Raw genomic sequence first — 13,051 nt, forward strand, 5'->3', positions numbered from 1 at the left:
GGGCCAGCCAAGAGTAGGATTAGGGGTTTCTATGAACTGCATAAAATCTTAGCTAGAGGTTCTCCCGAACCCTCTGAACTTCCGTAGTTACTGATGTAAAAGGAACATTTTATCCCCTACACATCGATATAGGTAGTCTTTGACTCACAACCACAATTAGGACAAAAATGTCTGTTGCTAAGCAAGATGGTCGTTAAGTGAGGCATATCTAATTTTATGACCCTTTTGCCACAGGTATAGGGGACAATCTCCAATTGGAGATTGGAGATTGTCCAATTGGGACAATCCAGGGGAAGGATACTGCAAAATCCCCATTCCCTCCCCAATCTTGGGGGAAGGATATTGCAAAATCTCCATTCCCTCCCCACTCCAGGGGAAGGATACTGCAAAATTCTCATTCCTTCCCACTCTGGGGCCAGCCAGAGGTGGCATTTGCCGGTTCTCGGAATTGCTCAAAATTTCCACTCCAGAACCTGTTAGAACCTGCTGGATTTCACCCCTAGTCTTACCCCTTCCCTTCTCTGATGTTGGCGCTGCCTCCCTCTTCTCTGCTGCTTTCCAAATACGTAAGCAGGGAGGCAACTTTCAACCTGTGCATTTGTGATGGACCTACGTCTATTTGAGAAGTAAACCCAGGAGTGGGATCTCACCAACCTGGCTGAAGATACTCACAATCTCCTTGCTGTGCCGGTCGAACGTGGCTTTTACAAATAGGGCCCCGAGGGCAAAACCCAAAGTGTCATCCGTGTTAGAAATGCACGTTTGCCAGCGAGGTGTGCAGGACTCCAGAAAAAGAGAAAGAAAGAACGAGAGTGAGGCCCAAAGGAAAGTAGAGCCACAGAGTTTTAGAGGACAAGTTGAGTTAAGGATCTATGTTCTATGAAGGAACTAAACCAGGGATGTCAAACTCAAGACCTGTGGATCAGATCCGGTGAGCAGGGTGCTTAAATTTGGCCTGCAGGGCCACCCTGGAAACAGTGAAGGACCGGCCTATGGTGTCTCTGCCAGCCAAAACGGGCCTCCGTGGCCTCCAGCAGCACTCTGCTGGCCAAAAATGGGCCTTGTGAGGCCTCTGTGCAGCCATTTTCAGCCGGAAGAATGCTGCAGGAGGCCAGGGAGGCTGAAAACGAGGCATGGGGAGCGGACACACGCAGTCCCCTCCCATGCCCCATTTTGGCTGGCAGGGTCCTGCAGGTGGCATTCGTCCCGTCTCTCCCTCCCCGCTCCCTGCCGGCCCACGGAAGGGAACTACAATGCTGATCTGGCCCTCAAAGAAATCCAGTTTGACACCCCTGAACTAAACAGTGGTGGATCCTCATCCAAGGAAGATTCCTCACAGTATGCAGAAGATCCCAACTCGGGTCAAAAGTGGTTAGTTTTCAGATCACCAAGCTAATGGACTTCAGGTACCAAGATCTCCCCTGGTTTGCAAATTGGAAGCTGTTACTGGTCCTGCCCAGAAAAAGGCATCCCCAATAGAGCCTTGGTAGTACAGTGGTCTAAGGCACCCTGTTATTAAGACCAGCTGCCTGCAATTACTGCAGGTTCAAATCTCGCCAAGGCTCAAGGTTGACTCAGCCTTCCATCCTTTCTAAGGTAGGTAAATTGAGGACCCAGTTGTGGGGGCAATAAGCTGACTTTGTATAAAAATATACAAAAGAATGAAGGCTATTGCTTAGCGCATTGTAAGCCGCCCTGAGTCTCCGGAGAAGGGCGGCATATAAATCAAATTAAAAAAAAAAAATTGTCTGTTTCATTCCCCTAAAGCAGGGGTCTCTAACTTTTAAGACTTGTGGACTACAACTCCCAGAATTCCATGCTGGCTGGGGAATTCTGGGAGTTGAAGTCCACAAGTCTTAGAGTTACCAAGTTTGGAGACCCCTGTTCTAAATAGCCATAGCACTTAGACTTATATATTGCTTCACATAGTGCTTTACAGCCCTTTCTAAGCAGTTTACAGAGTCAGCCTATTGCCCCCAACAATCTGGGTCCTCCTTTTACCGACCTTGGAAAGATGGAAGGCTGAGTCAACCTCGAGCCTGGGGAGATTTGAACTGCCAAATTGCAGGCAGCCAGCAGTCGGCAGAAGTAGCCTGCAGTACTGCACTCGAACCACTGTGCCACCGTGGCTCTAAAGCAGTGTTTCCCAACCTTGGCAGCTTTAAGATAAAGATGGACTTCAACTCCCAGAATTCCCCAGCCAGAATGGCTAGCTGAGGAATTCTGGGCGTTGAAGTCCACAAGTCTTAAAGTTGCCAAGGTTGGGAAATACCGCTGAGTTCCCAATATGGAGTTCCCAAGGCTGGCTGGGGCATTCTGGGAGTTGAAGTCCACCCAATTTAAAGCTGCCGATGTTGGGAATCGCTGATCTAAAGCATCTGCTTACCTTCTTGGTACCATACAACGTCTCCAACAGCTTCTCCTGGGCCGTTTCAAACCGCTGATCGAGACTGGAAGCTGTTTTCTGGATCAGATTCCAAATCATGTAATTGTTCAAAACACTAAAAAGAAAGGACACGAACAAATAAATGATCACTCTGGCCTCCACAACGGCTTATTTAGAGTGCGTAAAGTTGTGTAAGGACAGGCTAATCTCGAGGCCTATATTTGATCAGGGTACCTGGCATCTGTCTGCTTCAAACCCCCTCATGTTCCATCCCACACAGACAACGGGTGATATCTCAAGACTCCCGTTTTTAAATAAAGTCTGGCCAACTCATTGAAAATATGGCTTAAGTTGCCCAGAAGCTAAAAACTGCAGGAAGAGAAGAAAACTCAATTCAGTTAGGACTGAAGAAGCTTCTTGGATGAGAAGTGAAACATTTTCAAGGGGAAAAAAAATCCTTTCAGCAGTTCCAAGAAGGTTCCTCACCCCATTCGCACGATTCAGGTAACCCTGAGGGCACAGATAAACCTCTATGTGGCCTGAACAACTCTCAGAAAGAGTGCTAACGACCGGAGGACTGCAAGGAATATAAATCCTTCCATCCTCCACCATTCAGTCAGAACTGAAGAAGCTTCTTGGATGAGAAGCGAAATGTCTTTAAACAAAAAACAAAGGAAGTCCAGTTGCCTTTTGAAAAAGCACCTTTGGGACCAACCATGACCTGGATGACTTGAGAACCTCCATGGACATTGGTGAGAAGAAATGCCAAGCCTTAAAAATTGAATCGTTTGCCTCATCACACTTTTCCAACAACATGAGAACACAGGATTCACTGTGCTAGACCAGGCCTAGGCCCAGCCAGTCAGCATTCTGTCTCAAGATGGCCTACCAAAGGCATCTAAGCTCAGAAAGAGCAGATCAAAGCTGCCCAGCTCTCTCCTTGTTGCTCCTCTGCAGAACAGTGGAGTTGACTGGTGTTGGTGTTTGGTGAAGCAGTGGTCCATACATTACTTAAACGGAATAGCTCTCAGTATTATAGGAATGTGCTGCCTCCTTGCAAGTAATCTGGCTGACCTTCACTGCTCCTGCCTTTTCTCTGCCCTATGTGTTCTTGGATCAGGTGCAGAAGACGGTTCCTCTTCCTCATCGCTGACTGCCTACAGCTGCATTTCCCCCCCCCACCTGAAGCCTTAGGGCTGTCCTGCTGCAGCTGGGCTTCAGCCAAATTTATTTATTTTATTTATTTATTAATTTTATTTCTATACCGCCCTTCTCCCGAAGGACTCAGGGCGGTGTACAGCCTAATTAAAAACACAAAGACAGACAAAATTTAAAAATAATTAAAATTATTAAATAATAGGCCCAGTTTATAAAACCCCCGAATTTAAAATCCCATTTAAAACCAATTAAAATCTTTATATTGATAGCCCAGCCTGGCGGAACAACATGGTTTTGAGGGCACAGCGAAATACACGGAGATCAGAGATTTTACGAATTTCTGGGGGCAGTTCATTCCAAAGGGCAGGGGCTCCCACAGAGAAGGCCCTCCCCCTGGGTGTCGCCAGCCGACATAATTTGGCCGATGGCACCCTCTCATCCCTCTCAACTGGCTGCTTGAAGCCACTGACCGACTCCCCTCCTGACATGCCTAGGACTGGTTCATTCTCCTCTGAACTGACATCCGGAGAGGCATCTGGGGAAGCATTCGGGGGAGTCATCCAGTGGTGGGTTGCCCCCGGTTCACACCGGTTCTATAGAACTGGTAGTAAAACTGGCGGGAGGCTCCGCCCACTGCCCCCGACGTCATCAAAATGCTTTGCGCGGCCCCGCTGCGAACCGGTAGTAAAGGTAAGTAGAACCCACCCCTGGAGTCGTCACGTATAGTGTCCTTCCTGTGTTTTCAACAATGAAACCTGAACTAATAAACGTGGCAACAAAAGAAGGGTGTGGCAATAGAAGGAGGACATGATGATACCATATATGGAATAGCTTCAGAATTAACTTTGTGGAACTTATAACCTTGATGACATTGAAATGGAAAAGATACATATTTGGACAGACTGGAGAAAGGAATAATGGAATATATTATGTAACAAGACAACAAAATATTATATTTTAATTTAAATGAATGTGACGGTTTCTGGGTGGTTGAATAATGCTAGGAGATACTTTTTTTCTTCTTCTTCTTCTCTATGCTCTCTCTCTCCTTCTTTCTTTTAGTATCTTTCTCTTTGTTTGTTTTCCCCTCTCTATTTTCTCTTTTAATCCATTTGACTTCTTTTGTTATATTTCTACTCTCTTCCTTTTTCCTTTTTCTCTTTTAGTGTTGCCTTATTTTTTTGTATTTCTTTTATTGTAATTATTATTATTATTGCTATTACTTTCTCCTTTTTTTCTATTATTATTCTCATATAAATATATAAACAATTTGATTAAGAAATAAGAGTATAGACTTCCGGTTTCCTTGTCTTCGGCGTCGGCGGCGCTCTTTGAAGCTCCGCCAGCCCCGCCGCCTGTAGAGCCGCTTCGAAACGAAGAAGCGGCTCGAAAACTTCTAGATCCTAAAGGATTGAAGAAGAGAGATCGCAGGGCACTGGTTGAGCCCCTGTGACCCCCCAGGGAAGTTTCTGGGGAGAGAACAGGCGTGGCTCCCTTCCAGCCTGCTGAAACTCCGGGCGACGTGGGACGATTCTGCTTTTGCAGAACAAGCCGGCTGCAGGAAACTTAAAGCGAAAGAACCGGCTTTAATAAACAGCGAAACTACCTGAATCCTGAAATTTGGAAACGCAAGTATCAGCACTTTATTGACTTTCAATTTGAGAAATGCGAGTGAGTGAAAGTGCTTTGAAAAGAAAAAAATATGGCGCCTAGCCTCAGAGTTAACGAGCCAGTGAATGTGGATTGGTGAAGTTATCTTGTTTTGTTACAAAGTTTCCAAGTTGTTACAAAGTTGCCCTGCTTGTTAAAAGAGAAACAATAATTTCTCCCTTTTTAATACTGGACTTTGCTTTATTCCAGTCTTTATTTGATTAAATCTGGGGGATTTTTTTAGAAGTTTTTGTGCAGGAGGGAAAGGAAAAGGAACCTCCCTTTTCAGAAAAACTAGATCACGAGCCAGGATGGCTTCAAAGAAGCAGGAAGGGAAGGCGTCAGGGGGGGGATCCCCCACACACAAACATGAAAAGCAACCTCCCCCTGCTCAACAGTTACAAACTCAGAAAAAAGAATTTGATGTGGGAGATTTAAAAGAATTTATTTCTAAAACTTTGGATGACAAATTTCAAAAATCCCAACAGGAGATAGATGATAAACTTCAAAAATCACATCAGGAATTTATGCAGGAAATTAATGAAGTTAAAGACATGGTGAATCAGAATCAAAAAAAGGTGACCAAAAAAATATCAGAAGTGGCGTCTGGCCTGGTAGAATTTATTGGGAAAGTTGATTTTAAAGTTGAAGAATTTAAATCAGAAGTTAATGTCAAGATGAAAGACAATGATTATAAAATTGATGAAGTTGACAATAAAATGCAGAGAATTGAAGATGAGATTGTTATGATACAATTCCGGGCGATGGAATTTGCTATACGGCTTCGGGGAATTCGAGAGGAGGAGAGACAGGACTTGAGACAAGTTTGCTCTGAAGCCTTGGCTAAGATTTTACAAGCTAGTCCTGATTTGGTATTTCACAAAATAGATAAAATTTACAGAGTCAACTCTTGGGTGGCCAGACAAAGACAACTGCCTAGAGATGTGGTGATATATTTCACTGATAGAGAAATTAGAAATCATATCCTGCAAAAATCTTTTCATACTTCTGTACAAGTGGGGGGTTCACGACTTGAAATTTTTAAAGAATTACCTCCTAAAATGCTGAAAGCTAGAAAAGAATTTGGTTTTCTTGTTAAGGAATTGAAAAATTTACAGATACCCTTCCGGTGGGATGCACCAGCTGGGATAATTTTTAGATACAAGGGAGAAGGATATCGGTTGAATACCGTGGAGAAGGCACAACATTTTTATAGTACTATACTTAAGGAAAGAACTCCATCTCCACGTACATCTACAGTTTTGGAGATTAAGGAGAGTGAAGAGAGGCAATTGGAAGAACAGTCTAAGCAGGAATTAGAAACAGTGCAAGGTGCAGAAGGAGGTTTTTTGAGTGAGCCCTTGCTGGATTCTTCTCCAATTTTGGATTTGATTCAGTTGGCTGAAGTGAAAGATCAACGTATAACTAGAGCTCAATCTAAGCTATTTAAACAACAGCAACAACAACAACAGGAAAGACAAGACAAGAAGGCAGTTAAGAGTACCGTACAAGAGAGTGGCGCTATGGGAGGAGCGAGATCGAAGCTTTCGGAGGAACTTCAAAGATATTGCTCCGCGCTCCAGAAAGAGGCCGATGACCTTTAAGTGTCTATCTTGGAATGTCAATGGGTTGAATTCAGCACAGAAAAGGAAGAAAATATTTACATATTTGAAACAATTTAATAATGATATAATATGTTTACAAGAAACGCATATAACTACTCAAGATCAAAAATATTTGATAAACTCAAAATTAGGAGTACATTTTATATCTTCGACTTCGCAGAAAAAGAATGGTGTGGTTATTTATGTAAATAAAAAATTAATAGCGAAAGTTATAGAAGCAGATCAAGATGGTAGGTTTGTAGCAATTGAATTGCTTACAGCAAATGGACCAATTCTTTTGATTGGAATTTATGCTCCCAACCAACAACAGGATTATTTTTATAAGATATTACATACTAAAATATTGCAATGGGACTATAGATCTATTTTAATTATGGGAGACTGGAATGGAGTAATTGATTCTAAATTAGATAAAAAGAGCTTGGCAAAGTCTAGAATTAGACTACCACAGACTTTTTTTGATATGAAAGAAGATATGGAATTAAAAGATGTTTGGAGAATACATAATTCAAATGTATTGGATTACACTTTTTTTTCTGATAGACATAGATCTTTTTCTAGGATTGACTTTATCCTGTTGTCAAATGATCTACTTGTTAAGACCAAAAGAACAAAGATTTTTCCAAGAACCTTGACTGACCATAGCCCTGTATGGATAGAAATTGAGATGGATAAGGTTGAGAGACGCTCTTGGAGATTAAATGAGAACTTGTTTAGATATGAAAAAAATATAATAGAACTTAAAAAGCATTTGAAAGAATTTTTTGAAATAAATTTGAATAAAGGTACTCCAATTGAAATTGTTTGGGATGCAAGTAAAGCTTATATGAGAGGGGTACTTATCTATATGAACTCTAAACACAGACAGTTCCGACAAAAGAAAAGAATCGAGTTGGAAATGGAAATAAAGAATAAAGAACAGCTACTTATTAAAAACCCAACAGATGAAAGAATTCGAGGTGCTATAAAACTTTTGAAAGACCAATTTCAAATGCTTATGGCGGAACAAGTTGCAACAAGCCTACAATATGCGAAGCATAATACATTTTGCAACGCTAACAAACCGGGCAGATGGTTGGCTTACACATTGAGGAAAAAACAAAGTATACGGACTATTGATAGTATTGATATTGGCGGGAAAGAAATCTTTCAACAAAAATTAATTAAAGAAGCTTTTGTGGATTATTATACTAAATTATATGCTAAAGAAGAGGTGCAGAATGGACTTATAGAAAAATATTTAAATGATAAGAGAATTACAAAAATTACTGATCAACAAAAGGAAAGAATGAATTATCCCATAACAGAGGAGGAGATAACAGCAGCAATTAAACAGTTAAAAACAGCCAAAGCTCCTGGCACGGATGGTCTGACTGCAGTGTATTATAAAACTTTGCAAGCTGAAATGGTGGGACAACTTAGAGACTTATTTTGTAACATTCAACAAGGGGGTAAAATACCCCCATCTTGGACAACTGCTTATATATCTTTGATACCAAAAGAACAAGTTGGTCCTAAAAAACCAGAGAATTATAGACCAATATCTCTTTTGAATACAGACTATAAAATTTATGCGAAGGTATTAGCCAACAGATTGATGCCAGTAATTCAAAAGGTGATTCATGAGGATCAAGCGGGATTTATTGAAGGCAGATATATGAAGGACAATGTAAGGCAAGTAATAGACTTATTGGAATATCTTGATAAGAATAAACAGATTCCTGCAGTGCTGGCTTTTTTGGACGCAGAGAAGGCCTTTGATAGAGTGGATTGGAATTTTCTATTAAAGACTTTAAAAAAGATGGACTTTGGGGACCAATTTATACAGGCAATCTCAGCAATTTATCAAGAGCAAAAGGCACAGATTATTATTAATGGAAGTTTGACGACAGAGTTTAAAATTGAAAAAGGAACAAGACAGGGATGTCCGTTGTCCCCACTTTTATTTATTTTAACATTGGAAGTCTTGTTAAACACAATACGGGATTCTAAAATTTTGAAAGGCATAATGATAAGGCAAGAGGATTACAGAATAAAGGCATTTGCAGATGATCTGGTGGTTACCCTATCACAACCAATGGAATCAATAATCTTGATGAATGACATTATACAAGACTATGGTAGAGTTTCAGGTTTTAGACTGAATTCAAAAAAGACCAAAATGATAGTTAAAAATATGACACAAGATCGTAAATATGAGCTTGAAAGGAGGGCAGGTTTTGAAATTGTACCTAAGGTAAAATATCTTGGAGTTCAGGTTGCAGAATCAAATTTGAAATTGTTTCAAAATAATTATGAGGTGTTGTGGCGAGAGGTCCAGAAAGATATGGAGACCTGGAAAAAGCTGCAACTGTCTTTACTTGGAAGAATAGCAGCAGTTAAGATGAATATTTTGCCAAGACTTCTGTTTTTGTTTCAAATGATTCCGGTGCTTAAAAGTGATAAACAATTGAAAGTTTGGCAGTCTGGTGTGAATAAGTTTGTCTGGAACGAGAAGAAGCCGAGAGTGAAACTGAAAATTATGCAAGATGTTCCAGAAAGAGGAGGCCTTAAACTCCCAAACCTACAGTTATATTATGATGCTGCAGCTTTAACTTTAACAAGTGATTGGTTTGGAAGTAAAAAGACTGGAATACTAAACGCAGAAAGTTTTGATCTCGAATTTGGATGGCATGCTTATTTATTTTATGACGACAAAGTAGATAAAGTATTTAAAAGCCATATACTTAGAGACTCCTTGATGAGAGTTTGGAAGAAGCACCGACTCAAATGGGATTACAAAATACCGCTATGGCTGGATCTTGGTCATACTTTGTGGAATACAAATATAATGTCACTCGGGGGGTTTTTATACAAAGAGGTTCTTTTTACAGATGCGGGCAGATGGCAGCTGAAGACATTACAGACACTGTTGGATGAAGGACTTAATCTAACTTGGTTACAATATAATCAATTACAATTGAGATGGAAAGAGGACCAAAAAACTGGTATTATGTTGCATGAGGAAGAATTGGTTAGACATATAAAAGAGAAAGGTCCAATGCATATTAAAAGGCTTTATAATGTTTTGCTAGAAAGGGATTCAGAAACCGAATTAGTTAAAGATTGTATGATTAAGTGGGCACAAAATTTTGAAGAACCAGTCATGTTGGAAACATGGGAAAAAATTTGGGTTCAGAATGTTAAATTTACACAGTCGCAGAATCTGAGGGAAAATTTCTATAAAATGTTTTATAGATGGCATTTAGATCCCAAAAAGTTGTCATGTATGTACCCTAATGTTCAGCCAAAATGTTGGAGATGCGAATGTTTGGATGCTACGTATTATCATGTTTGGTGGACCTGTAGGAAAGTTAAGGCTTTTTGGATAAAAATTTGGTGGGTCATGCAGAATGTTTTGAAGAAAAAAATTCAGTTTTCTCCACAACTGTTTTTATTGGGTATAGTTAAGGGTTTTACATTGGGTGAAACAAAATTGATATTGTATATGATAACGGCAGCAAGACTGTTGATAGGTAAATACTGGAAGAATGAAGCTTTGCCCACTATCGAGGAATGGACTGTGAAGATGGCCAGTTTTGCAGAGATGGCGAAGATTTCAGCGTATTTAAAAGATTGTTCACAAGAGACTTATGAATGGGAATGGAAAAGGTGGATAGAATATGTTCAGAACAAATATCAAACTAGAAAGTATCAAATAGCTTTTATTTGAAAATAATGTATTAGAAATATTTTAATGCAAAGGGATAAAGAGGAAAAACTTTATAGGGGGAGGGACGGGTTCAGGCTTATATATTAGTGTCATTAGTTATGAGTAAGTAATAGGGAAGTCTGGGGGGGGAGGGTTAGGGAGGGTTAGGGAGGATGGGAAGTTTGGGGCGGGAGGTGGGGGGTGAAAAAGGGGGTGAAAATGTAATTGTAAAACTTTTGCAATAAAAAAAAAAAAAAAAAAAAGAAATAAGAGTATAAATGATTGAAGAAAAACATGAGTTTTGGATGTTCTAATGCTTTTTTAAACTTTGAATTTTTAACTAGCACTACCTACAGATTTAATAATTTAGGAATGCGGTGGCCCTCCAGATGCTCAGCTTCTCCCATCACTGGTGATGCTAACTGGCTCAATGGAGAGCTGCCATTCAGCGGCATCCAGACTAGCATTTCTCAACCTTGGCAACTTTAAGACGGGTGGACTTCAACTCCCAGAATTCTCCAACCAGCCACGAGTTGAAGTCCACCCATCTTAAAGTTGCCAAGGTTGAGAAACACTGCACTACCCAACCCAAGTTCTCCATCTTCGTGCCATACATGCAAGAACGCTTCCTTTTCAATGTCCAAAGATGGACTCCATCCAGAATTGCAGGAAGCTGGGAATGTGCATTGTCCCAGTCATAACTGGATGGATGGAATGTCTTCTCTCTGATACCTTTTGTCAGTGTTATTGATGAGCTGTGACACCTGCTCCAAATACTCCTTCCCATAGACCACCACGGGCTCAGCATCTGTTAGTTCTAGTGGTGCGAGAAAGTATGAGATGAAGTCCAGCCACTCAACAGCAGGGGCAAGAACCTGGAGAAGACATGAAGAGATTCACATCTTAATAAATTCATTCATTCATTCATTCATTCATCTGTAGAGTTTCTCCATCATCCAGATCATGATTGTTCCAAAGGTGCTTTTTCAGGAGGCAACTGGACTTTGTTTTTTCTTTTGACGACGTTTTGCTTCTCCTCTGTAGAAAGTTAGCCTTCTCCTAGAAGAATGAAATATTCTAGGAAATATTAAAAACGCAGAATATTATACCTCCTTGGATGAGAAAAGGAGATACACGCTCTTGGAAAGCAGACCCCACCTTTGTAAATAGCCCCTGAAAGACTGGGCCATCCTATCTACAAGACAAAAGGCTGGGCCATCTTATCTACAACACAAAAGACCTTCACCCTCAGTACATAATAGGATTAGCCCTCTACCCCTCATTACCACATGGCACTGGGAAGATTACATCACCCAGCAAGATTCAACCAAGCTTGGGACTCAAGACAACCTACAAAGTTGCCCCTGCATGGCCCCATGAGAGTCTGACAACCAATCCGAATACATTTCGCTCACAGGAACAGGAAGCTCTAAGGCTGGGCCCAAGAGAAGGTATAAATCTCTCTCCCTCTCTCACCTATGTGCTCATTTTGCCCAGGACCCAAAAGACCCATGTGGTCCTGTCCACCATTAAACCATTTTTCCAAGCAGTCTCCATGTTTCCAGTGTCTTTCTCCCACTTGGAATTGAACCCAGGTGGACATTTCTTCCAACATATTCAAGAAGCTTCTTTAGTTCTGACAGGATCGAATCCTTCCATTCCCCACTTATCCTGTCAGAGCTGAAGAAGCTTTTTGGATGAGACGCTAACAAGAAAGAAAGAAAGAGAGAGAGAGAGAGAGAGGGAGGGAGGGAAGGAGGGAAAGAAAGAAAGAAAGAAAGAAAGAAAGAAAGAAAGAAAGAAAGAAAGAAAGAAAGAAAGAAAGAAAGAAAAAGAAAGTAAGTCCAGTTGCCTCCTGAAAAAGCACCTTTGGGACATTCATTCGTCCATCCATCCATCCATTCATCCATCCATCCATCTTCCCATCTCCCTCCCTCTCCCTCTCTCTCTTTCCTTGGCATGTATGACAAAAAAGAGAAGACTGATGACAGAATGGTAGAAACCCTGTGCAATTTAGAATTCTCTCCAACTAAAGGCACACCTTCCCGACAAAGGTCCATATAGTCAAAGCTATGGTTGTTCCTAGTAATGATTTATGGCTGGGAGAGTTGGACCGCAGGGAAAGCTGAATAATTGATGTTTTCACATTGTGGTGCTGGGGAAGACTCTTGGGAGCCCCCTGGACTGCGAGGAGATCCAATCTGTCAATCCTAAAGGAAATCAATCCTGAATGTTCTTTAGAACAGGAGTCTTCAACCTTGGCTCCTTTAAGACTTGTGGACTTCAACTCCCAGAGTTCCTCAGCCAGCTTTGGAGAGAAGCAACTTAGAATTAAGGAGAAATGTCCTGACAGTTAGAACAATTAATCAGTGGAACAACTTGTCTCCAGAATTTGTGAATGCTCCAACACTGGAATACTGTTCCACTGTTCCACTGTAAAACACTGTTTTTAAGAAGATGTTGGATAACCATTTGTCTGAAGTGGTGTAGGGTTTCCTGCCTAAGCAGAGGGTTGGACTAGAATGTTGTGGCTCCGTTACC

At 41.1% G+C, this 13,051-nt stretch overlaps 1 protein-coding gene across 1 annotated transcript in view; it reads right to left on the reverse strand.

Annotated features, from left to right (window-relative positions):
- Positions 1–13,051, reverse strand: part of ECE2 (endothelin converting enzyme 2) — a 76,167-nt gene that overhangs the window by 18,430 nt on the left and 44,686 nt on the right. Inside the window, exons 10-12 of the mRNA XM_070945697.1 lie at positions 11,243–11,385; positions 2,387–2,501; positions 673–783 (exon numbers count right to left, since the gene is read on the reverse strand). Coding sequence (XP_070801798.1) covers positions 673–783; positions 2,387–2,501; positions 11,243–11,385 — 369 coding nt within the window. The remainder of the gene's footprint in view (positions 1–672; positions 784–2,386; positions 2,502–11,242; positions 11,386–13,051) is intronic.

The sequence above is a fragment of the Pituophis catenifer genome, unplaced genomic scaffold (genome assembly GCF_029215685.1).
Source record: "Pituophis catenifer annectens isolate HBS135680 unplaced genomic scaffold, rPitCat1.0.hap2 SCAF_6, whole genome shotgun sequence".
Taxonomy (NCBI): Eukaryota; Metazoa; Chordata; class Lepidosauria; order Squamata; family Colubridae; genus Pituophis; species Pituophis catenifer.